At 40.4% G+C, this 25561-nt stretch overlaps 1 protein-coding gene across 1 annotated transcript in view; it reads right to left on the bottom strand.

The window, feature by feature from the left end:
• Nucleotides 1-23104, bottom strand: part of COX10 (cytochrome c oxidase assembly factor heme A:farnesyltransferase COX10) — a 93938-nt gene extending 70834 nt beyond the window's left edge. The window contains exons 1-4 of the mRNA XM_083487629.1: nt 22960-23104; nt 19988-20112; nt 19087-19411; nt 14466-14590 (exon numbers count right to left, since the gene is read on the bottom strand). Of these exons, the coding sequence (XP_083343755.1) occupies nt 14466-14590; nt 19087-19411; nt 19988-20080 (543 nt within the window). The 5' untranslated portion in view covers nt 20081-20112; nt 22960-23104. The remainder of the gene's footprint in view (nt 1-14465; nt 14591-19086; nt 19412-19987; nt 20113-22959) is intronic.
• Between the last annotated feature and the right edge of the window lie 2457 nt (nt 23105-25561).

Genomic DNA, 25561 nt, shown 5'->3' with positions numbered 1-25561 from the left:
TACATGCACCTGTTACAGCAGTATTAGTAGCACCTAGACCTCACTGCAAAAAAAGAACATGCTGGTCTACAGACATTAAACCCATACAGATTGCATTTCAAATGCTTAGCTCTGGAACAGAGCAGATTTATGCATCAATTTCACAGTTTCCTTGGGGTAAACCATTTACATAAAAATAATTCCACCTAATATACCATAAAAACAACATTTCTTAATTTAGACTCTTTACTACAAATTTGTATAATTAACTTTATGATCTGTGTAAAAAAGTGTTTTATCAGCCTCTTGTTTGCTTTATGTATCTGCAGTCTTTCCACAGCCAAGTTATATGAATTAAAAGAGAAAATTCCTGTTACCAGGCTTAATTTTAGATATCAATAAATGCAGTTATTTTATTCCCACACAGCTTTCTGGGCAGTCAAATAAAGTAATTAAAATTGAAAAAAGCTAATACCACTGGTATTCCACTTCAAATTTACTTCTCAAATCTATCCGCCACCAGTCATCTATACATAGTTTACTTGCTTTTGTGGAACTATAGTCAAATACAGATATTTAGGAAAAAGGTATTGGTGGCAACCTACCCCTGCACCCAAATCTGTTCTGGCAGGTTTGGAGCAGCCCCAAACAGATGGGGGGGGGGCAGGATGAACAAGGAGGAGCTAGGGAAAGGACATCCAACTGTCCAGGCAGCAGTACTTGCACTAACAGAACAACTTCATCAATTACAACCCTTTGCTAACTTTAATTTTATCTTCTTAGTATGCCAACCAAACAATCAACACAGCTAACTAAAGGGTCATTCAGGCCTATTCTGATGTTAACTTGTCTTGCTGCTGACTGTATTATTTTAATGACTGAATTCTATTTTTTTAATGTATTTTATCTGTAATGTATATTTTATTAAGTCTATTTTGTATGAAACACTTGTAAACTACTTAGATATTTTTCCTGAAATGTAAAGTGGTATATAAGTTACCTAAATAAATACCTGAGGTTTAAAAATTAAACCTAAATAGAAAGTAAAAGACATTATTTAAAGTATAAAGCACTAGAAAAATAAAAACATTTCTTGTGCAGCTGAAACCCTAGGCATTTTTGTCGTTGCTGAACAGTTCCCAACACCCCAGCAAAACAAAGCAAGATATGAGATCAAGAATTTGCTAAATGTGTGATTGCACAATTTAGTTCATTATGAACTTGTAGATAATAAGGATAACTCAGTTGCAAAAAGGGGAGGGGGGCTGGCTTGCATTAAAACAAATATCACTGAATACAGGCAAGGAAAGAAATACCCTATGGCTATGATTCAGATAAAGCCCTCAGTCTACCCACTTACAACAACCACACCTGAACTTTTCACCAGGCAATGGAAGAGAAAGACATTAACAGGCCATCCCATATAATAGAGGGATATTTGCATGAGGTACTAGAATACTGAAGATGGAACTATAGGTCAGTCAAGAGTGAGGGAGACAAAATATATCTATCTCCTTTTCTTATAACAAACCATTGCAAACAGTTCAGCAGCTGGAATTCAGATGCTACATTTATGATTATGTCTAGTTTAAGAACACACACTTTATTCCTCTAACCACCACAAACCGGTACAAGAAAGGACAGCATAATTCAACCACGTACAATACGTAAAATGTTAGGAGTCAAACTGATGATTTACTCTGAAGATGCTGCAAGACACATCTGGTAAAGGAAAAAATACTTTTACTAAAGCGCTACTAACAGATGACCGTAGTCTATTAGACTTTTTCTGATAACTTTTACATCTGCCATTAATTTTCACTTGGTTTTATCTGCTCTCCCAACCTGTATCCAATTTCACCTTGGCTTGCATTTTATTGCAATCCCAATGACAAACCCATCAACCGAAAGCACCAATCATTGCTTAAGAAAGTATACAACTAGCAAGCGTATTGCTTTCCTTTACCTAGTACAAACACAGTAAGTTCAAATGATTTGCACATAATAACCTCAACGGGGTTTTAAAACGCTTCTCTTAAAACATTCAAATATGAGCTGCTTCTTAGAGTATATTGTCTATGCATGGTCCTGAGAAGGGTTGACCAATTTCGGAAAGGAACGAGACAGAAACTTTTTTGGCATGATGCACTGGGGGCAAGCCTGTAATTTAGGGCTACCTTTTAACAAGGCCCCTTTAAACCTCAGCACTATCCTGAATGGCACTACTTGTAAATATATCTCTGCTGCTCCTTCGACAGAAAATATACCAAACTCTCAAGTATCCATTTAACACCCAAGGGTCCTACCTGTCTTTAAGGAATTTTTATAAAGTGGATGGTGACCCCAGGCTATTTGACTACTTTGTAGTAAGACATCAATGGCATTAGGAGAGATATTCCTTTGATCATGGCACTACATTTTAAAAATCCTGAATATTTCACCCATGCATGTACATTTACACTAAATAAGAAATATGCTACAAAACCACAAATGAACTCCACTGTAGTCTATGTTCCCTTATTAAAGTGGAATCCTTTGATATTTCAGCAATAAAAAAATGCCTTGATTTGCAGAGATACTTCACTGGATAAAGTTCCTTCCAGCGTGTGCTTTTCAAAGGAACCGCACAAAATCATTACAAAGTAGAAAACCAAGATACGTAATAATTATTGTGATCAATTAGTAAACCCAAGGAACAGTGGGCATTTTGCAGATGTTAATTCTACCCCCCCAAACCTTCAACATAAAAAAAAATGGAAGAGAATGTCAAAAAACAAAACAAAAACCTCTTCTACTGAAGCATTACCAAATTAATCACAGTTACCAGCCATTTCATGTTTGTTTTCTGTTAGGGAGATAGTTTTCTCTTTTAAAATAACTAAACCTTTTTTTAAAAGCCTTGGAAGAGAAACAAAGCTACTTGCTAAGCACTCAAAGAACATGAGGGTGTGAACATCTGTGGGGAAGGATGACGGAGATCCACAGCTAAATCATTAGTTATATTAAGATATGAAGCAGACACCCTAAGAATGGCATAAAATGTAAATGAACTTTGGAGTATAGCCGCTTAATTTGGCAGCTGTTTGACAACTGCAAAATAGAAAATTGACCTCGGACAACTGTATAAATGAAACTATTAAGCCAAAGAATTTCCCATGGAATGATACAATATACAGTACAGTAACTCTTCACATGGGAATAGATAAACGGCAGGCTGGAATTTTTATTGTCTTTGAAGATGCCAGTGTTAAACAGACTTAAATTTCACAAAGAGCAGCTATGTGTTATATTCTCACAATGTTTTAAGAAATGGAACTCAGAGGTACCAAATAATTGTAAAGAAGCATTTGTACCTTGTAGGAATTTTTTGAGTAAATTCTGGTAAGATTAGAACTTGGTCAGGTAAATTCATACTGAGACATTTAAATCCTGTCATTTCTATAGTTCTGAAATCAGCCCTGGGTACTCAAAGGAATCAAGAGATTGGTTTAGGTGTGCCTTGAAAGAGTTGCCCCAAATTTAATTATACACTTCTTTTGTATGTTCTATCAAGTTAGTGGCTGTCACTGGTCAACAACACAACACTGAAAGTGGCTTACTTAGCATGGACTAACTTGGGATACAATGACTCTCACTTTTCCTGTGAAGGCTAACTACATTGAAACATAAAGACCAATAAGAAGCCAGACTTAGTTCACATAGAAAAATAAGCCTTGCACTTCATTAATTGCTCTCCATTTTAAGGGTTATGTGGATTGCACCCCATTTTCCTCCAAAAAGGTCATTCCATGTTTCTAGTGTACCTCCCCCCACCAATTCTGTGAGCAGAAAGTGTACACTTCCCCCCTATGAAAGCTAGGAGCTAAATGGCACCTTAAACCTAGGTTATGGGCACAACAACAGAATGTCTAGGCACACTTTTTAATAACACTTTTTAATAACAAGAATACAAAGCTGAAAATGAACCACAGCTAAAATATTATGTTCATTTTTCACATGGTCTAGTCCTTCCCCTACCCACCCCCCGAATATTCTTAAGCAGGTCTCTGCTCCGGTCTTCAGAGAGTAGCTAGAAATGGGGAGGTCCTCCTTTCATTCCATTCTGCAGTTTTAATCTGAAATCTTAGTCGCAGTACTGCGCCCAGAGCTCAGAAACTGCTCATGCTAATGAAATTCCCTGTCACAAATTGCGCCAAGAACAATGGGAGTTTAAACACTGCCCTTAAGACACATTTTGTGTGTGTAGAAAAGAACATGTGGGAAATGGCCACAAGCGTTTGTATCTCTCTTGCATAAACACCAGGTTATCCAGCAGAAGCAGTGATGACTCCAACTAAGTCTGCAATCCAAGGCACACTTATTTAGGAGCTTACTTCTAAGTAAACATGCAGAACACTGTACTCTTACTAATGAGGCTGAGAGTAAAGGCCAAGCCAAGTTTGTGTTCTTATATAAAATCAAGACAACTGAATGTGCTTTAGGAAACGTTTTACCCTTCAGACACATGCCACTAGAGCAGATGTGACTAGTCTTAACCATAAAGAAACTTGTAACTATGATGAGAAAACCTGTAATGTCAAAGAGTAGACAGCCAGGATTAAGCAGGCTGTCCTCTACCAAGTACATTTAAACTGTCTAAGACTTTTGAGAACTCTTGATGGAAACATCCAGAGAATCATGCTATTTTAACTGCCTAGTTAAAAAGGGCAGATGTTTAGTTGGTGTATAATGTTTTTCTCCCAGTTTTTAATGCAGTCTGGTTGGGCAAAACCATTTCTCAAATATTTTTGTAAAAAGAAGCACTTCCAAATGGACTGTTTTGTCTCCTGTGCTATTTAATAAACAGAGGACTTACTTTCTGAAGCTGCTAATGTACCTTGTAAAAGCTCAGTCCAAAAAAGTTCCCACCTATTTTTTCAAAAAATAAAATAAAATAAAGGATTACGTGAAATGAAGCCCCTTCACTTAACTGAAAAAGCCTCTGCCTGAAATGGGTTGTCATGAGTCTACTGGTAACATTACATACAGCTTGGCTGTAATAAGAAACGAGATGATGTAGAGAAGATAAACAGAAGAGAGACGTTTTGCCTGTGGTACTTCAAAAATGTATAACACTTGTCTTGGCCCTGCAGGCATTAATTACCATCTACTCTTTCCTTCTGATGATGCCCAAGCATCCAAGTTGCACATATGTTGCTGCTTCTGTATTAGAAGTCTACATACAAACAATAGTTTTGTGACAGAGCCACTGCTGTACCATTGATGGTCTTAATTCCTATCAAGAATTAATAGACTGAAAACCAACAGTACAGAAACATTTGGTGTTGTCAACTTCCATAACTTCAGAGCAGAAGCATATCCAAAGGGCAACAGCAGCGATAATGGAACAGGAGTGTCATGCTATTCCCTCAGATATTTCATTTATTAAGTAAGAAACCGGTTGTATTACAGTAATATTTTTCTATATTACTGTAAATATTACTATATGTGTTTTTTCCTACAAGATATTATTGATAGGTAGGGGGGGCATCTTATTAGTGTATATTTTACTTTTCGCGGAATTGTGAAATAGTCATTTCTGAAAATGGATGAAAAATTTTGCTTTTAATATCATTAAAACCATAAAAATAATAATCAATTCACATCTTGGGTTATCCTTGAGAAAATAGATGAAAGTTATTCCTGGGCTCCAAACATTACATTTTAGAAATTCCAATTCTGAGGCTATTTAAAGTAACTTTTGGTAGATAAGCAGCTTTCCACTAATATTTTCATCACTTAATATTTTGTTGCCATGCAAGAGGCATTCTTAATCTGCAACAGTTCAGGCAGCTACCCTACAAGCTAGAGAACAAAACCTAATCATTCTTGTATTTTAAGAGATAAGTATATTTGGGAATGTAGTGCCACTGCAGATTACACAGGCAGATTAATTTTATTAACTACTAAGTTTTCTCTTTGTCTGATGCTATCTCTACATTCCATCACTGCAACCCTTTAATAAGTCTTTGTTCTTCCAGCCATCGGTGCTTCCGGGGGTAAATCTGGCACTGCATCTAAAAGGAGCACCACAACTAAAGTTTTCCTGAAGATCAATCATAAAGGTAAATTGCTTCCCCTCTCCCAACTTTCCATTTTTAAAAAAATAAAAAAAAGTTAAGTAAATTGACAACATGCTAGTTTCTCACAGCCTTAACCACATCTGGACAGAGTATAACTTAACCTTGGTCGTAAACCTAATTTAAAATATACTCCACCAAAAAACCACACAGATGAAGCAAGTGTGTGTGTGCATGTTATATTTTAAGACCAGTTTGCAACAAATATCTAGTTCACAAACTACCTTGTGCTGCTTTTCTCATCACTTTACAAGAATCATGAGCTTATGAGAGAAATAAACATGAGAGGCAGCGGCTTACAAATTGCAGCAAGAGCAAAGTCAAAAAGTGTCAGTGATGACTGAAGTTGCTGGAGCTAAGATCTATGACCCACACTCATATACATTGCAAGACAACACTCTGTGGTGGCCCCTCATCTGTGGAACACTCCCCCAAAGGAGATACAGTGGTGCCTCGCAAGACGAAAAGAATTCGTTCCGCGAGTCTTTTCGTCTTGCGATGTTTTTCGTCTTGCGAAGCACGGTCCATCACAACTGCGCCTCTTCAAGCGGCTTTTAAAAAAAGCGCAAGACGTTTCCGTCTTGCGAAGCAAGCCCATAGGGAAATTCGTCTAGCGAAGCAACGCAAAAACGGAAAACCCTTTCGTCTAGCGAGTTTTTCGTCTTGCGAGGCATTCGTCTTGCGGGGCACCACTGTACCGTTGTCTTCCTCTTCAAAGACCTTTTGGGATCACCTGAAGATGCATCTTTCCATGAGGGTATTTGGGTGTGGAGATTAGTGATCTCTATTTTTATGCCTGCTGTTGAACTGCTATATGGTTGTATATATATGCTGTTAGTTTTTCACCATGTTATTGTGTGTGGTGTGGGTCAGAATTTTGTTGGGGTTTGTATGCTGTATGCTGTCCTGGGACTCTATGGAATGAAAGACTGGCTAAAAGTGAAATAAGCAATCTCATATAAGTGAGTAGAAAGTACAGTCAAAAGGTTCACTCATGTGAACCTGCTCTGCTCAAACACCTTAGAATAAAGTTTACCATCAAATCTGTTGCTGTCTAATTAGCATATTTCAATTATTATACCAAAACTGTTTTGTCTATGTATTGATCTTGGGTACTTGTGAATCCAGACCCTTATGAATAAAGTTAATTGAACAAATGGTACAGGAATAAGAATAACATACAAAATGTGGCCTAAGGGCTAGGAAGCATAACCCAACATTGGACTCCAGCTCCTTATTAAAAATGTGCTCCAGACTCTATGCTGGTTGGTATGAGATTTTAACCAAGTCTGGAACTATGAATTTATGAGACAGCCATTATCCAAAGTTAAAGTTCTAGAAACAAACAGCCAATGAAACATCTACTGGCAGTATTGTTAAATGAAAGAGTTCCCACCAGATTAGAAGGAGGTAAGAAGGTAAATCAGAAATCAATTACCAGCAAAATAAAAAATGATGTAGTCATGTAACATCTACATGAAACTGCTGAGTGGGATTATCCAGAATGTGTATGTAGCTTGGGGTTCTTTCTGGATCCTTTGCTGTCGCTTGAGGCTCTGGTGGCCTCAGTGCGGCAGAGTGCTTTCCATCAGCTTCTGCTGGTGGCCCTTCTGTACTCCATCTGGACAGGGGTAGCCTAACCTCTCTTGTCTATGCACTGCAAACCTCTAGGTTAGATTAATGCAACACATGATATGTAGGGCTGTCTCTGAAGACAGTTCTGGGCCCAATTCAAAGTTCTGGTTTTGACCTGTAAAGCTTTAAATGACTCAGGACCGCAATACCTCAAGGACACCGTCTCCCCATATGAACTGACACAGACCCTGTGATCATCATCATAGGCCCTTCTTTGTGTGCCTCCTCGATGAGAGATCTTGGAAGGTTAATGGAATGCTCTCCCCAGGGAGGCTTGCCTGGTGCCTTCATTATATATATTTAGGTGCCGGCGAAAACATTGCTCTTCAACCAGCTGTTTGGCTGATTAACATTCCATGGCATCTAAAATATGCTTGTGGGAGGGGGATTATTGGTTTGTTTTTGTTTTATTATGTATTTTGTCTCCTTATTTTGTACTTTTCTGTTATGTCCCATCTTCACGTGTCTCAGGCAATCCTTAATTTAAAGGGGGGAATCTTCTATTAATTATTGTACAAAAGAAAAGGGCAAGTTGTTCCCATATTACCTGCATTCTGATCTTCTTCTGATTGATGTTTATTATGAGGGGAGAATTTTGCTTTACATTGTTTCTTACAAAACCAAAATTTTGTTGGAAGTTTTGTAATGCGAACATGAAATCACCTGTATACACACATGCGCACGCACAATGGGCTTTCTAAGTTAATGCAGGAGGCTGCTCTCAGCTACAGTATTTTAAGAGGGTCTCTGCAGTGAGTTATCAGAGCCTGTTTTTTTAAAATTATATAGGAATGCATCTCCCTTTGTGCATATAGACACTATCAAGCAATGCTAAAACAGCAGTGTGGGTATAAATAGCAGAAAAATACGATGCAGTCCCACTTTACATCTCTGTTGCATACAGTGCTTTGTTATGAAGCAGGTAAGTTAGGCTTTTGTCACCCTGACTCATACCAGAAATGTTTGGCAGTACACACTCAAAACTCTCAGCAGCCATGCCGTCTCCAAAGTATACTTGGGATTCACAGGATGAATGTTGCTCCACATTGACATGCTTCATATTTATAAATAAGCATGACTAAATGAAACAATTTGTGAAAAGGAAAATAACTTGTTACTTTCTCCAGTTTGTTTCTACAGCTATTTTTTTCATCCTTGCCAGGACATTTAATTCAAAATATAATGCATGCACACAACAAAAATGCTTGCAAAGGTTTCCCTCCTCCCTTGGTTATGCTTATTATCTGAGACACTCTCCTAACAACGGCACCCACTAATTTATAACATTCTTCCCAAGATCCTTTATCAAGTTTCAGCCACAGGTCAAATAATTTATGCTTTAGAAAGATGATCTCTGCATTTAAAATTTATTGTACTTGTGGAGGTTGGGTCTCTAAGTGCTCATCATTTTCGCAGCTCATGAAATAATACCATCACTGGTCAAACTATTCGTCTTCAGTATTGAGGATTTCTTGATGCTCACCGATTTAGCGGAGTTACAATTATGAATCATCGGACTAGCCATAACTTATGATCCTCACAGTAACCACTAATGAAGGTTGCCAAGCAGTTAAAATATCAAAGCAGCATATATCAGAACATTTTTGAGCACGGAGATAGACTTCCAGTGTTGCACTTCTCCTATATTTATTATATACTGTAAATTACATCATTGGCTGCCTCCTACACTGACAGCCTTGCACTCCAGAGCTTAAACACCAGGTTTTAATAACCACCACTTGGCAATCTTTTCATCATCAGAGGAAGATGAAAGGAAGCGCTGCCTGCTGCAGGCCGTCTGCTCAGTCAAAACAAAAGGAAACTTCAGAGAAAGACAGACAGAGATGCATCAGGTGTTAATCTCAAATGAACTATACAGAAGTCAAGCACATTGGCTCTCCATTCTCTATTAATTTCAAAAAATTCCAGGCAGCTACAAGTTGTCTCACCATGCCATACACAGGAGAAAAAGCACTTCCTCTGTGTGTGTGTGTGTGTGTGTGAGAGAGAGAGAGAGAGAGAGAGAGAGAGAGCGCACACTGCTCAGAATCTCACAGAATAGTTTCTCTAAACTAAATGAATCCAGTATTCAGATGTTTGTGGTTGTTCAAACCTTGTCTTAAAGCTTTTTTCCCCCCTTCCAAAGGAAGTAAAGGCAGTGAAGAACATGCTCCTTCTACGTTCTGTTGAAGACAGAAGGCAGTGAGCCGACCTGCTCCCTCCTAATTAATACAATGTGGTTAGCTGTGTGGACTGTGCATTCCAACACTCCAGCCGGTATGGACTGATAAGGCTTGTGACCAACAGGAAGCCCCATCAGTTTTCACTGGTTTCTTGCTTTGCTGGCACCCCTCCCGCAGGAAACCAAAACCACACCATGCGCCCACATAACTCAGATCTCTTTCTCTCTGGTATGGCAGGTGGCCAGAGGCAAAACCAAGAACAAGCACCACTAACTGAATAGCCTCCCTTTGTCTTTCTAAGCTTCAAATAGGTGAAGTTCAGGAAGACTCAACATGTCAAAATATTAAAATCCTGGTATTCATTCCTAACCTGGTCATCTGCGGTTGAGAATAAACGGAACAGATAAACAGAACAGATCCATTTCACGATTAATGGACTTCAGTCCAATGACTTCAATGGGCCTGCTCCAAGCCTGCAATTGGATCTTGCCCAGCGTAAACATAGGAAAGATCTTACATAGCTTTTTCATATGTATCCAGGCATAAGAATCACTGTCCTTCAACTGAAGCTAGCCTAACAGACAGCAAAAAACAAAATTAAACTATAGAATGAAACAAATGTCAAGAGCTCAACACCACAGTAGCCAAGAACACCACCACCACACTTTCCTGTAGGAAAGAGATGCATGGAGCTTACCAGTTTGGCTAAGGAAGTGCTCCAGAGAAGGGAATTGGAACAAGCGCCACTTTGGCCCTGTATGGTGTCTCAGCAAACCATCTCCAGCTGTCCTGCCAAAGTTGGAACTAAGATGGCTGCACAACCTCCAGGATGAACCCTACACACTTCTGCAGCATCACGATTAGAGTATAACTGGGCTCACTAGAGGGAAATGACACAGTTGTCATGGTGATCAAAATGTGGAAGCCTATATCTAAGGTAACATCTAGATCAAAACCAACACTGTGATAAATGAAATGGAATCTGAGGTATTGTTTCAAAACTGGAAAATATCCGTTTCTGCCTAATAAATATGTTTCTGTGTTTTGCACTAATTGTAGTTTCCAAATGGTCCTCAACAGGGCTTTTTTTAATAGAAAATGAGGTTCCAGAACTCTCCCTTTTTTTAGGGGGAGCACCCACCCAAAGTTGTTGAGCTTTCTTTAGGGGGCGCACCCGCTTGACCCAAAGCCCCAGGGAAAATTTTAAAACTTTTGCCACCAACCTACACCGCCATCGCATCACTGAAATTGCCCTGCCACCCACCGCCCCTGCCGCGCAGCCCTGAGCGCCGTGCAGGGGAGTGAGACCACCACACTACAGAGCTGCCGGAACACAACTAAGAGGTGCTAGAACTCAGTTCCAGTGGGTTCCAGCTGAAAACCCACTGGTCCTCAAAGGGAAGCCCAGGTACAATGCATTTTAGTGCTGCCAGTGCATGGAGAGCTAGGCTAGGCTAGGCTAGGCACAACCACCCATCTTCTGGCTTTTCTTTATTAATTTTAAGAAAGGTTTATAAGAACAAAAATTAGCAAGCATTTTACATCAAATGCCAGAAGTACAGCTATTGCAGATGTGCAATACAATTATTTGAGGCAAACATTCCCCTTCCTGCCCCCCACAAATCAGAAGGGGTTAGTATATCATCACTTTTGATTTGTTCTCTTTCCCTGTGTGTTGTTTTCTTTAATTTCCACTGTAAGTTTTAGAAGTTCAGTACAAGATATGCAATTCCATCTGCTTCTTTCTCAAGGTACTATCACTCAAACCTAACCACAGCAGTTTATCTTTCAGCTACTAAATTCAAACCATTTTAAACATCCTGCTTTCATCTTTACAATCTTCTCCCACTTTGAACCATTCCACAGTCTCAGAAGAATACACTTGACTTCTAAGAGGAACATGCAATCTTTCAATATTTCAATGTTGTACGTTTTGTTGTAAACAACACTACACGTTTTATCTGCATGGCAGTGCCATAAATCAATCTCTGAACTCCAAAAAAAGATATTCTTTCTACATAAAGATCTGACACTACAAAAGCTTGATTTTCAGTTTTCATAAGGAGATCAGAAAACAGGTTTACAACCCTAAAATGGGTATTGAACTAAAGTAAAAGCAGGTTAGGTAAAGCGACTGAGACTGAGGAAAACATAATTTGCCTCCAGGATCACATCACAGGGTGGGATTTCCATCCCGCCCCCCTGCTTGTTTAATAAAACAGAAATGGGCAATTAATCATTGGGATTTCTTTCCTATTCTACCCCCCCCCCCCGGACTTGAGGGTGGTGCATTATATTACACATATACAAATCTTCTTGCTCAACAAGCCTTTTGTTCAAGACTTTGGTGGAGCTCAGCTTGTTAAGAATGTGGTGCTGATAATGCCAAGGTTGCAGGTTCGATCCCTGTATGGGGCAACTGCATATTCCTGCATGGCAGGGGGCTGGACTAGATGATGCTCAGTGTCTCTTCCAACTCTACAATTCTACGATTCTACGACTTTGTATTTGTCACTTGTTCAGTGATGTTGCCTCCACCTGACTTGTTGCAAGAAGGACCTCCTGCAACTATACTGCATCACCATAGTTGCATATTCTGATATTATGTCATGTGTAGTTTGGCTCTTTTGTGATGCCGACATCACACGAAAGTAATCTGTCACTCAGCCTCAGTAACAACCAGTAACCTACTCCACAGGTATATTTTGAGGGAAAGCACAAAAACTATAAACGCTCACATACATTAAGTAGAACAGAAGCATTGCCACCCGACCCCACCCCACTCACCATTCCCCCCTCTACTTCTTTCCCCCTTTCCTTCCTAATGTAACACTAATGTCTCACAACAAATGAAATTAATCTGTAGAAAATGCAACTGGAAAAAAGAGACATTGCACATACTTTTGTAAACTAAGAAATACGTTTTTTAAAAAACTATACAGTGGTACCTCAGGTTAAGAACTTAATTCGTTCTGGAGGTCTGTTCTTAACCTGAAGCACCACTTTAGCTAATGGGGGCCTCCTGCTGCCACCGCGCTGCTGCTGCACGATTTCTGTTCTCATCCTGAAGCAAAGTTCTTAACCCGAGGTACTATTTCTGGGTTAGTGGAGTCTGTATCCTGAAGCGTCTGTAACCTGAAGCGTCTGTAACCTGAGATATCACTGTACAGTGGAACCTTGTGTTACATACCATCCTCCTTGCAAACGCTTCGGGTTACGAGCTACGCTAAACCAGAAGTAGATGCTCCTGGTTGTGAACTTTGCCCCGAGATGCGAGTGGAAGTTGCGTGCTGGCAGCGCAGCAGGAGCGGGAGGCGCCATTAGTGAAAGCGTGCCTCAGGTTATGAACGGTTTCGGCTTAAGAACAGACCTCCAGAACGAATTAAGTTCGAAACCGGAGCTACCACTGTAAAGGCTCTGTGAGCTCTGCCCTATACACATGATTAGTAGTATTACTACTACTAAAAGCCAGTTCTATTTCTCTGTAACATCTGAATCAGGAGAAGCCATGCAAGCCCTGGACCAGTGCCTGGATTCAGTCGTTGAATGACAGCCAATGAACCAACCTCTAAAGATGGACTTGCTGTGGGTAAGTAGTTCCCGAGTCCAGAAAATTAGTCCACTCCTTGCTTTGGATGGGGTCATGCTCTCACTGAAAGAGCAGGCTCATAATCTGGGAGCACTTCTGGATCTATATCTGTCACTAAAGGCCTTGGTGGCTAGGAGTGCATTTTATCAGCTTGGGTTGGTAAAACAGCTCCAGCCATTTGTGTATCAGGATAGCCTGACCACTGTTGGCTATGTGCTCATAACTCCAGATGGGATTTCTGCAATGTGCTTATGTGGGGCTGCCCTAGGAGCTGCAACTAGTGCAAAAGGTGGCAGCTTGATCACTCAGTAGGCTGGAATATCACAATCAGATTACACCACTGCTGAAAGAATTGCACTGGCTGCAAATTAGCTACCAGGCTAGGTTCAAAGTGCTGTACTGGACTAAAAAGCCTTATGCAGCATGAGAACAGGGTACCAAAAAGATAATCTCATCCCCTACATACCCAGCTGACCACTATATTCTGCAGGAGGGCATCCAGCTGATACAAACCTATCCAAAGGTCCATTCCACACGATCTCAGAATTGCACCTTTAGCATGGCAGTACCTACCCTTTGAAATTCCCTCCCATTAGATGGCAGAAGCACCTTATTCATATAACAATAAACCATAGTTTCAAGAATATACACCTGAATTTTCCTCAGTTCCCTCCAACCCAGCACTTTGTCTATTTTGTTTATTTTTACTACCGCTGCCAAAATAGGTGGAGTCCTTGGGAGCCAGAAATACTGCTTGCACCCCGACTGCCGCTTTTATACCATCAAAAGTAGCACCACTTTGACAAGGCTTTAATGCTGTCTTAACTCGTGTTCCCAAATAAACATGTTATGCTTGATGTTCATATTTTGATCTATCATCACACAGGAATTGCAAAAATGAGTAACTTTGTATATTCATAGCACTGAGCTGTGAAGACAAGATAATGATGAAGCACCAACCTGGTTGATGGAATTAGCAGCGCAGGACGATAGGCCTGTTCCAAGGGAGGCAAGCAGGAAACAAGTTAGGTCAAACGGTACAGGTGCCATTGCAAATCCAGCTGAGGCAGTACTTACAACCAGGGCTGTAATGCAAACACACACTTTAGTACCAATATGTTAATAAAATACATCACTTACAGTTTTGCAGCTGGAACCACTGTATATCAATTACAATATTATAAAGACAACTTCATCACAGACAACTTTGAGGCTTTCCAGCTCTGAGTCATCCTTACTCTTTTTGATAATACTGCCATGAAAACAGTGTCCTCCCCCCTGCCTTCATGATTAAAACAGGGGAAATAGAAGAAGCTGCTCCTGCTCTCAAAAATATGAGGGTGTGTTCCCATGTTGGCACATAGTAGTATGCTCTCTGCATGTGGCCTTTAGCAACTTGCCTAGGGTGAGTATCCATTTCACCAAGCAACTAGGCATATTCCCATAACCAGGAAGCTAAAGTCACATGTGCAACCACTATCACACTACTTCAGCTCTCTCTTCCACCCTTCTAGCCTTATGACAGTTAAAAAACAGCATAATGAAAAAATTAAGGCTGAAATTAAATAAAGGAAAGATGGAGGTGGAGAGGTAAGTCAATGGTGGTGCCAGAAGAAAAAAATCACAAACGACATATTTTGCTGCCTTCCTATTTGAGTTCTGTCAGAAACACTGGGTTTCCATTAGTAAAGGTAAATGCCTTCCTTTAAATTCTGACAAGAAGTTTTAATTAAATTTATCAGAGCGAATACTCAAAATCTATTTATTTTAACAAAACACCAGTTCATTTATAGAAGGAGGGAGGGGGAGCTGTCTGTATGGCATTATCATTACAATGACCCTCAAAGAAGTTCTAACATACTGTAGCCAGTGTTCTAATTAAAGTCTCCATTGATTTCTCCAGATTAATTTCAGGCAGTCATTTCATTGCGACTTATCAGGATCTCATTAAAAGCAGCTGCACTACATTCTCATTTATCCAACTGGAATAGATATTTCTGTAAGCTTGCCCAGTATCCCACACTCATAAAACAAAGTTTATGCTGTCAAGTGCATCATCAGGGCCTTGGCTAAAGCAAGCTTTAAGTGCACACCTCAAATTCCGACCTAGAGACCTTCATCTATGCCTTTCTAACTTTTAGAGCTGCCTACTATAAAGTAGAGTGGGTGGGGAGGTAAAACTCTGGGTGATTTGAAATAGATCAGCAAAGATTTCAAACTTCTAACATTGTTGTTTGATGGCAACAAACTGACTCTTCCCACCAAACCCTACATTTTACTGCTCAAATGAAAATTGGAGTTGGGGCAGAAGTTAATTTTGTATGAAGAACTGTGATCTCAGTTCAGTTACTGTATTCAAAACAAAATAATTGATTCAGAATTCTTTAATTCTTTCTCAGTCCTCCCTTAAGTGCATTAGCTTCATTGCTGAGCCCAGGTAGAGGTCCTGGTTTTGGCCCATGACATCTTAAAACAGCTTGAGAACTCGGTATCTAATGGAATGCATCCTTCCATATGTACCTATCCATACCCTAAGGATAGGGTGGGGCAGCTAGAGACATGGCTGGATTGCCTGTGCAATCAGGTTCCCCTTGAGGAAATTGATCCCTACAGCAAGAAGGACTGAAGTCACCACCCATCAGCTAATGGCTGGCAACTTCAGGAGTGCTTGGGGAACTTGATCACACAGCCAATACCTGCAAAAAGCAGCTACATCTAGATGTAAAAGTGGCTACACCTTTCCCATTGACTCCAAACTTTAAAGGAAAAGAGTCTGCAGATTGCACATTGACAGCTAAAGTTAAATGTGAATGACAAACATACTCACATTCTACTAGTTTGTCATATACTGTACACTAAAATATATATATCTATATATGCCCATCTCAAGGTTGCTTATGACTTTCCAATAGTGGCAAGAAAATAAAAACCCAAACTCTTAGAACATTTAAAATATAGAAAATTAAATTTTAATCCCAGCCTTTTTCATTTGAGCTTTTAAAATGAAATCCCTACGCTTCAGAACTTCTATGCTAAAACTAAGCTGCAGAAAAAGGTGTGTTTCTTATTTAATTTGTGGGAGAGGAATTTGATCATATTACTGCAGGTTTTAATATTTCCCCAAGGAAAGCTACCATTCTCCTAAAGCGCTTGGCATGAATGTTTTTCTCCTTACATTCTCACACTTTGTTCACTGAAACACTAAATATAAGAGTAATGCTAGTGGTAGGAGACTCACCAATTTGTTTACTTAGTAAGCCTAGATTTGTTTGGAGTAGTTATATATGTTTCATTAGAGGTTACAGCATGAACATTAAAAAGAGGCTAAGTACTTAAAGCATTCTTGCATTTAACAGTAATTTGAAACAAATGTTCGTAACACTTCTTGCAGAAACTAAGCAGGAGCCCTAAAAATAAAGCAGATTGTGATACTATGTTATATCAGAGAACTTTTGGAGGAAGAGAGGCTGAAGTGCGAACTCTTTTATTTTGCTTCCTCTGTGCATCAAGAAAAATAATTCTTTATGAAACTACAATATGGTATCTATCAAGAATCTGTAAAATCTATGGAATACATTTGGTGGAATGTGCACCACTGCAAAGTCTAGGAGGACTATATTATATTCTTGGTAGGAGAACAACAACTAAAATTAGAGCCGCCTAGAAACGTTTTGTAACCAGTATTAGGGAGCGAAATAAGATAATGAGTTTTTTATTAAAACGTCTAGGAGATTTAAATGTTTAAGAACTAATTTCTGCTCTCAGTAACTTAATTAAATAAAGAAGCATTCTATCAATGAAGCAAAATATAAGCCAATGCTTATTCTCTATTCAGACTTTACAGTACTTGGTATAAATAACCCAAATTCCTAAAAAGTGAACATACAATATTCCCAAGCTTCAGAACAATTACTTCTTTTGAATGTTCACTTGTCCTTAGGCACCACGGGAAAACCTTCCTCTTCAACCAGGCCATTGGGTATTAAAACAATATATGGCCTTTTAATGGTGTTGGGGGGGGGAGTGTATTTATTTCTGTTTTTGTTATGTTTTGCATTTTGGTTTTGTGTGTTGTAAACTGCCCTGCGATCTTTGGATGAAGAGCGGTATTTAATTTAAATAAATCAATGAATTAAAATTGTAATAGCCTACTTGACCCATGTGAGGCACATTATTAGCATCTACGATCATCATCCACTATGTGTAGCAAGTATATTTAGTTCTAAAATTCAACCCACACAACCGCTGCAAATATGGGTTCTCATTTATGCTTATTTTGGGTTGTGCCAAGCTTCCCTGTCTGATTTGAGGTGATTACTTCCCTTCAGCCTCTTACATACTCTTTAGCAAGGCCCTCCCAACCTTCCAAAGAGGTTTTGCAGGGGGAAACAAGTAAGAGAAAGATTGGTTGAGTGAGCTGCCATCTACTTGTGTGACCACTGGATACAGTGCTTTGATTTTGTATTAACAGATAGATTGCTTACACAATTACTTGGCCTGAGACAGTCTCAGCTTAAGGTACTGAAACTCTAGGTTTGTTTAAATCAAGGTTAAACTGCACAAAGAAAAAAATGACTTATGCCGGCAGCACAAGGAATGGATGCAGACTAAGTTCTCTTGTGCCTGTACAGCCGAAAGTTACACCAACATCAGGTATAGTACTATGCTGTAGCACCCTGGTTATATCTATCCAGAACAGGTGCAAGGGCAAAAAAATGGGCACCATCAAAGGTCAGGCAGGGAAGTTTCGATTTCTTTTTAACATTTTATAATTTTATTGTTTGGTTTTTTGTTTTTATATTGTAAACAACTGTGATATAGCTTGATGATGCAGTGGTTGATAACTAAATAACTAAATAACTAAATAACAAGATTTAGAGTCATGCTCACCCAAATCTTATTCACTCAGAAAGAAAACATAATGAACCAGCAAGAAAGGTGTTTTAAATTAATGCACTCTTAAAGAGCTCAGCAGAGAGCCAAAAAGATTTCCCCCTTTCTCCCACGCCATTTTCAGAGCCACGATGTAATATAACTGCCCATTACTGCACACCAGCAGCAGTATATAAATCCACTCATGCTAGAAAGCACATAGTATAGAACTCACTCTCTCTCTCTCCACATCAGTTTGTTTAAGGGAACACTGGAGAAAGGGGACTTAGCCGTCTGTTGCTTGCACAAAGTTGGAAGGGCATATTAAACTTAGGTTTTCTACTTTCTTCTCTAAACCCTTGTACACACTCTGCTTGACAATTCCAGGTACAAGCACACAAATAGAAATCTCTGCTCCACTCCAACTCAGGATGTAAAAAAGGCAGCCCAAACAGGTAATAAAGGAAGAACTCCTCATATCAGAGTACAACTGCTGTACAGTACATGTCTCCATCATCCTCAATTGAGTCACCCTCAACTGAACTCACCTTTCAAAGCCTGGCTACATGGCACATCCCAAACATGCATATTTTAGAGAAATGCCATTGAACTTTGCAGCCCTTGCTTTTACAACAAGAATAGGAGAAGCATGCACATATATATATATATATTGCAATAACCTACACCTCTGAAAGAATAACAATATTACCTGTAAGTTTGATTTTGGACAAACGAGCTAAAATGCCTGGTAAATCATCCAGCTCTAGTTTCATCTCTTTCCATTGTTTTTCTTCCTTGGATGCAGGTCCTACTACAGTTCCTGTGCCTCCGGCGATTACTGTGGACTTCAGTGCTTCAGATTCATTAATAACTCGTTTCTCAGATAAAGGCGGCAGAAGAGGTGAAACCGATCTCACCTCATGGATAACCGTTTTTTCCTGACCTGAATGCTGGCCTTCAAGGAAAGGAGGTGCAGTTGATTCTGACTTCAACTTTGCTCGCTGGCTGAGGGCTTTGCTATGCTGGGTTACATACTAAAAAAAAAACAATATAAAAATAAAATAAACTACTTTTTATTATAGATTCTGTGGGCCTATGAAGCTATGTAAGTATCTACAAATTTAATTCAGATTCTCAAAAGTTTTAGATTATGCGGTTTCTATCACATTGCTTGGATACAGAGGTCACATTATCCCAAATACACAGAAAGGTGAAAACCTCTCTTGAGCTAGTGTGGCCTAGAGAGTAGTTTTAATTTGAGCATTAAACTGTTTATGCTGTTTCAACAAGGAAAGTTCTTTGTTGCTGATATGCAACTAAAGCAAACTCAAGAGTAGACACAATGAAATCAGGGGATTTAAGTGCACTGATTTTAATCAGTCTATTCTGTGTATGACTAACACCAGATATTTATAGAAAAAGCTTCACCTCACATCACTGCTCTAATCACATTATTTATTTATTTTCCCTTCAAGAAGTTTCATGGAATAGTCTTTGTTTTCCCTTTGTAAGTAATGAATACTATTATGCGAGAAATCTATACAGTACAATGAATGCAGTTTTGATTTTCACTGCCTTTTGTAGCACTACACAGTATTACACCAACTTACCATTCGCTTGATGAAATTTAACTGTTGAAATGTAACTCCTCTTTCTTTGGTGACCCTAAAGAAGCAAGCAAACTTGCATGGCATTTGCTGCATGGCTTTTTTTCTTGAAGGTGCTGGAAAAAGTCCTACAAGTAAGGGGGAAAAGTCTGAATTTACTTACAATAGAAATTAGATTGAAAACTATTACAAATTTTCAGTTTCATCAGCAGGAAAAGATGCAAATGAAAACAAAGCATAAAACAAAAAATCCTTGCAAAATCCAAGGGGAAGTCATTCAGTGTTTCCTTTCAAACAACCGATCAAGCTAATCTTTTCCACTCCTGCTACTGCCATTGGCTATAAAACTGTTTATAACTAGACAAGCATCAACAAAATGGAATATTTACTTAAAAGTAGGTATTGCCCATTAAAATAGCACCAGAGTTGAACATTCACATCAGGAGAACATTTCTGGTTTTTGCACCAGCTGCAATGTGTGTGTTTATTACAGATCTTAAAAACTACAACTATGATATAAGACAACCATAAAACTTCATTTTTAATTGTCACAGTAAAAAGTCTCATGACAATAAAGGCAAACACTAAAGCAATGTTTATGAGCCTGGTGTACGTGCTTCAGTTTGTCAAGTCGACACATCACAATTCCATTGAATGCTCACTAAAAAGTAGCTTCTATGTCTGGAACAAACAATTTCATTTATTTAACATGCTTTTTTGTATGCTTGCACAAGTTACTCAGATAAAGTATGCCTATTAACACACATTATTTTAACTAGGAAAAGTGCATATTCTCTCAAAGGAACACAAATCTTGAGTTGAAAAGAAAGTAACATAAATCCACGGTGAAGAGGGGGGGGGAACCTTTAGTCATATACACATTTAAAGGAGAGAACAAGGAGAATGTAAAGAAAACTTAAATACTTCTACATAGTAAAACATTTTCTCTCTCTCCATCACAAAACCCCTGAACTTGCTGAACCTGTTTCCATTTTTATGCTGTTGTTTAAACTTTTATTGTAGGGGATGGTTTTGTTTTAATTGTTGCAAGTCACGCTAAGCAACTGAAATACTGAAAGGGCAAGGGATACATTGTCTAGATAATATATAAAAGAATCAACATATTTTAAAGAAACACGTGAGGCCAAAGGGGAAAAGTCACTAAGGAAGGTGTGCAGCATCCAAATTCCCAGTGCACCAGGGAATTCACTTAGAGAACTGAAGCTCATTTCTCCCCATCACAACATTAACTACAGTCTTGAAAAAGAGACACTAGTAAGTCTAAGTGCCTGAAGCTTTCTTCACTGCCATATTTCTGCATAGAACTCTGCCAACATTTTCATTTACCTCCATGTAACACCCCTTCTTAAGGAAAATAGGAAACTGTCTTATACCAGGGTCAAATCATATGAGAGCTGTTACCCCTCTTCCTTTCAAACAGCTACAATTCCCAGTGTGGTTTAACCAACTATGCCAGGGACTGAATTTAGGGTATTCTGTAATGCAAAGGATGTTCTCCACCACTGAACAACATCCACTGCCAATGTCTTATCTACTTTCAGATCCACACAAATCTTTCTTTCAAATCCTCCTTGACCTTACCCTGCTAATCTTGCATTTTCATATCCCAAGAGATCTCTGACACTGACCTTTAAACCTGTTGTTCCATCACCACAGACCATCCAAAGGATCTCAGCTCCCTCAAAACTATCCACCCTTTGTGTCTTATTGCCCCCTTGTACCCTAAACTGTCTTCCAGAACTTTAAGGGATGGTGTGACTCTCCATTCTGCCAACCCCCTCAAAAATCCTTCTTGAGGTCTTAGACACAGCCCTTTAGTCTTCACCTCCCACTAAACATAAGCCTTAAAACATACAACTGAAATGAATGCACCTTCTTTCCCTGTGTATCCTTGCCACCATCTTTTATTTTTGTTCAACTAAGATAGTACAGTATAGGAAAATAATTGAAGAAGAGTGTGTAAGCAGAGAAAGATTTTTCTCACCTTGCCTATAGTAACAAAAACCCCAGCAAGTTATGCTTTTTAGCAAGTTGCACTTTTTACTGGAGGCAGCCCTGTATTGGGAAGTTTTTAATGTTTAACGTTTCATTATGTTTTTATACGTGGTAGAAGCCACCCAGAGTGGATGGGGCAAGTCAGCCAGACGGGTGGGGTGGTGGTGGTGTTGTCAGCAAACACGGCAGAAGAGAATGGGGGGCTGCTTTCTCCCCCAATGTTAGCTATCTATCTATCTATCTATCAATCATCTATCTATCTACCTACCTACTTACTTACTTACTTACTTATTTGTTTGTTTGTTTGTTTGTTTGTTTGGTACTACCTGTGTACACAGAAGTTACCACAGGCTTGTACCATGAAACAGAAGCTGTAGCCAACAACACCGGCTTCAGCTCAGTAATCAAGCATACATGCCTTGGAACCCCTAAAGCAAACCCTTTCCATTTAGGAAAAGCAATCATATCTATAGCATTGTTGGGAGAAGACTGCTTTGGACTAGCTGCTCACTCTTTCGGCTCGGTTTCTTTTACGATCACTCCGCTTCTGTTCAGCGGGCAGTGCCTCTGCTTTGCACGTAGAAGGTCCCAGGTTCAGATGCCGAGGTAGGGATAAGGGAAGGCCTTGCCTGAAATGCTGGAAAGCCACTGACAGGCACCTCACATAACATTTAGTAAGCAGTGCCACAGTCTGGCACGGGGCAAGGCAGGTTCCTATGACCTAGAGTCGCCCTTCCGAACACACGGGAGCAGAAGCAGCCGTGTAAAGAGGAGAGGCGACAGGCAGAGAAGCCCGGAGGAGAGAGCCATTCCTTCTCTGGCACCTTCCGAAAAGGCGCTGCCCCTTCTCGCCTTATTTTGGCACCTAAGAGTCCCTCCCCTCCCCTCCCTTCTTCTCCCGCCCCGACGGAAGGGGCAAAAACTCCCCGAGGTTTTTCCTCCCAACTTCCCTTTGGTACCTGCGGGAGCCCGAGGCGGTGCGCGACGTAGGAAGGGCAGAGAGCGGGACTCGGTGCCCGCCCTGCCCTTCGTTCCCCTCAGCACGGTTCCGTGGGCGCCGCCATCTTGCCCGGCATGATTGCCACCCGGCCGCCCTCCGGGTTCCGCTTCACTTCCGCGGAGCTAAGGCGGGACTTCCGGGAGGTGAGCGAGTTCGGCGCGCGCGGCTGGAGAAAGTCACGTTTTAAGCCTAGGCGCGCGCGGCGGGGGGAAAGAACGGGCGGAGGTCGCGCGCTACACCTGGCAGGTGCTTTGCTAGAAGCGCAGGCGCTGCGGTGGTGCAGAGCGGGACCCTCTTCGTGCCCGGTGTCTCCATATATGCTTCAGCCTCAGGGAGGGTAGCAGTGGCTCCTGGCCAGCGGGAGAAAGCGAAGCTGCGCCTGTTGAACTTCTGTCCCTGATGTTAAGGACATCGTGGGAGAAAAGCGGGCCGACCACGCTGCTGTGTTTTGCGTTGACGGTCTTGTCAGCAACGTCTATAAATAATATAGGATGGCAGCGCACATTATTTTCTATCCTGCAAAGTACCTAAAACCAAGAGATAGGGTGCTTCCAGGCAGATGTTTGATGGTAGGGTTGGTGCTGCTCAACCAGCAATTCCACAGAAAAACTGACATGTTTAAACGTCCTGGATCAATTCTGTTTCATAGGAACAGATCGTTGTTATTGATGGTTGTTTATTCATTTGTTTACATACCACTTACATGCCAGAATGAGCTAGTTTGAGCCAAGCTCTAGACAGGAATGGATTTCAGGCTGGGAGTTAGGTACCACAGCCAGTGAGCATGCGAATAGAGGCATCCCTGCTAGTCAAAAGTAGGAAAATCCCACCCTCTTTACTCTCTGGATCACAAAAGGCAATATTTCACCTCCTGATGACAAAAACCAAGAAGGGCGGTTAGTGGAATGTTGTACATATCAGCTTGTTTAATCCATCTAAGTGTGCATTTAGAGTGGACTGCAATTCTGCCCAGGCCAACACAGTGCTGCTTCCTTCAAGACTACTGCTACCTTCTTGCTGAGATAAAAACTGTTCATGGCTGGAGCAACTGAGAACTGAGAACAGGCAGATCACTCAAGAAAAAGGGTTAAGCACCTCCCCACCACCCATTGCTCAAGACTACAACCTCCCACAGCTGCAGACAAGGCAACAGTTACACACAGCTGTCAGTCACATGTAGCTTGACCCTTAGTGCCTTCTTTTATCCCACAACTGCGATTTTTGTTGGACACTAGGATGTTTATACTGTGTTGGTGGTTGTGGTGTGAGATGTTGCTGTGAAATTCCCTGAAGAAACTCAGGCTGAGAAATATTCAGAAGCTTCTTTCTTTTGGACAGCCAAGTAACCGAGTTTTGGTTTCAGAATTATAGACAGGCTGGAGGCTTTGGCATTTACCTTCCCTAGAGAGTTTTGAACTGGACTGGGGACTTTTCTGACTTTATAGTAGAATGTTGGAAGCAAAAGAAAAAGCTGGGAACCTTGAATAACCTTTCCCCACTGGAGCCTGTAGTTTATTTGGACATTCCTCACATTCATCAACAATTAAGTGCTGAAACGATTCCTTGTTGAGAGGCAGTTGGCTTCCCCCCCCCCTCCAAAGAACAGTTCCAATAGAAATAATGAAAAATACACTTTTCTATAACTGTAATAAATGCATGTTACCTACAAAGCTAAAAACATACCCTCACTGATTTGTGCTAGCTCATCAGGATCTCGGTAAACTGCCTCTTTTTACTGTCTTTCCAAGATAGTCATGAAAGGAGGGAGTCCGATAAATGAAAGACCACAATGTATAGCCTATGGGTAGCATTTAGTTTGGTGCAAGGCATATAGCTCTGTGACAAAAGCTGTGCTATAAATGCCAAAGGAACAAAAGCCTAGCACCAATCATAGGAGAAGACTGATGCATGAGTAGGAGATGCTTAACGCTTCCCTTCCCCCTGGACTGTTTTTCCACTCAAAATTGTTGCTGAAGATTAATTCAAGGGCGGGGGCATGAAAGAGGTTCATCACTCCCTTCCGTCTGCCAATCCTCCACTATGATTGGTGCCATACAGTCCTCCTCTTGGCTGCTGAAGAAGGGCTTCTAGGAGGTTACACTCCTTTCTTCCCAGCATCTTGATTGGCTGGCCAGTTGGCTGAAAGAAGCCATGACTGCTCCAGTTTGGATCAGGACCATGTGGATGAAGGCGTTCTTAATTCTTCCCCATGCTGCGGCAGCCCCAATTCAAGCCACACACCCACAAAGTTGCTATTTGCCATAGAGGGATATGGAGAGGGTAATATAGGTGCAATACAAACTCATTAGGTCCGTATTTTTCCCGCTTTCATGGCTAATAGCAACTGTTTGCTGACATTGACTATTTGCATCAGTGCTCTGAAAGAAGGTGGTAGGGTTAAATCCTGCAAGCACCATGGTTCTGATCCAAACGGGTTGGAGGATGCTATGGCTGCTTTTAGGGTTTTTTGTTTTTTTAAGGCATTGGAAATGCAATCACTTGTCTTTGATGTCACATCAACCATTAGCCTCTGGGCCCAATAGCTAGATAGCCAATAGCTA

This window comes from Podarcis liolepis (genome assembly GCF_965112155.1).
Source record: "Podarcis liolepis genome assembly, chromosome: 2".
In the NCBI taxonomy this organism is placed as follows: domain Eukaryota; kingdom Metazoa; phylum Chordata; class Lepidosauria; order Squamata; family Lacertidae; genus Podarcis; species Podarcis liolepis.
This window is presented reverse-complemented; position numbering and strand designations above follow the sequence as displayed.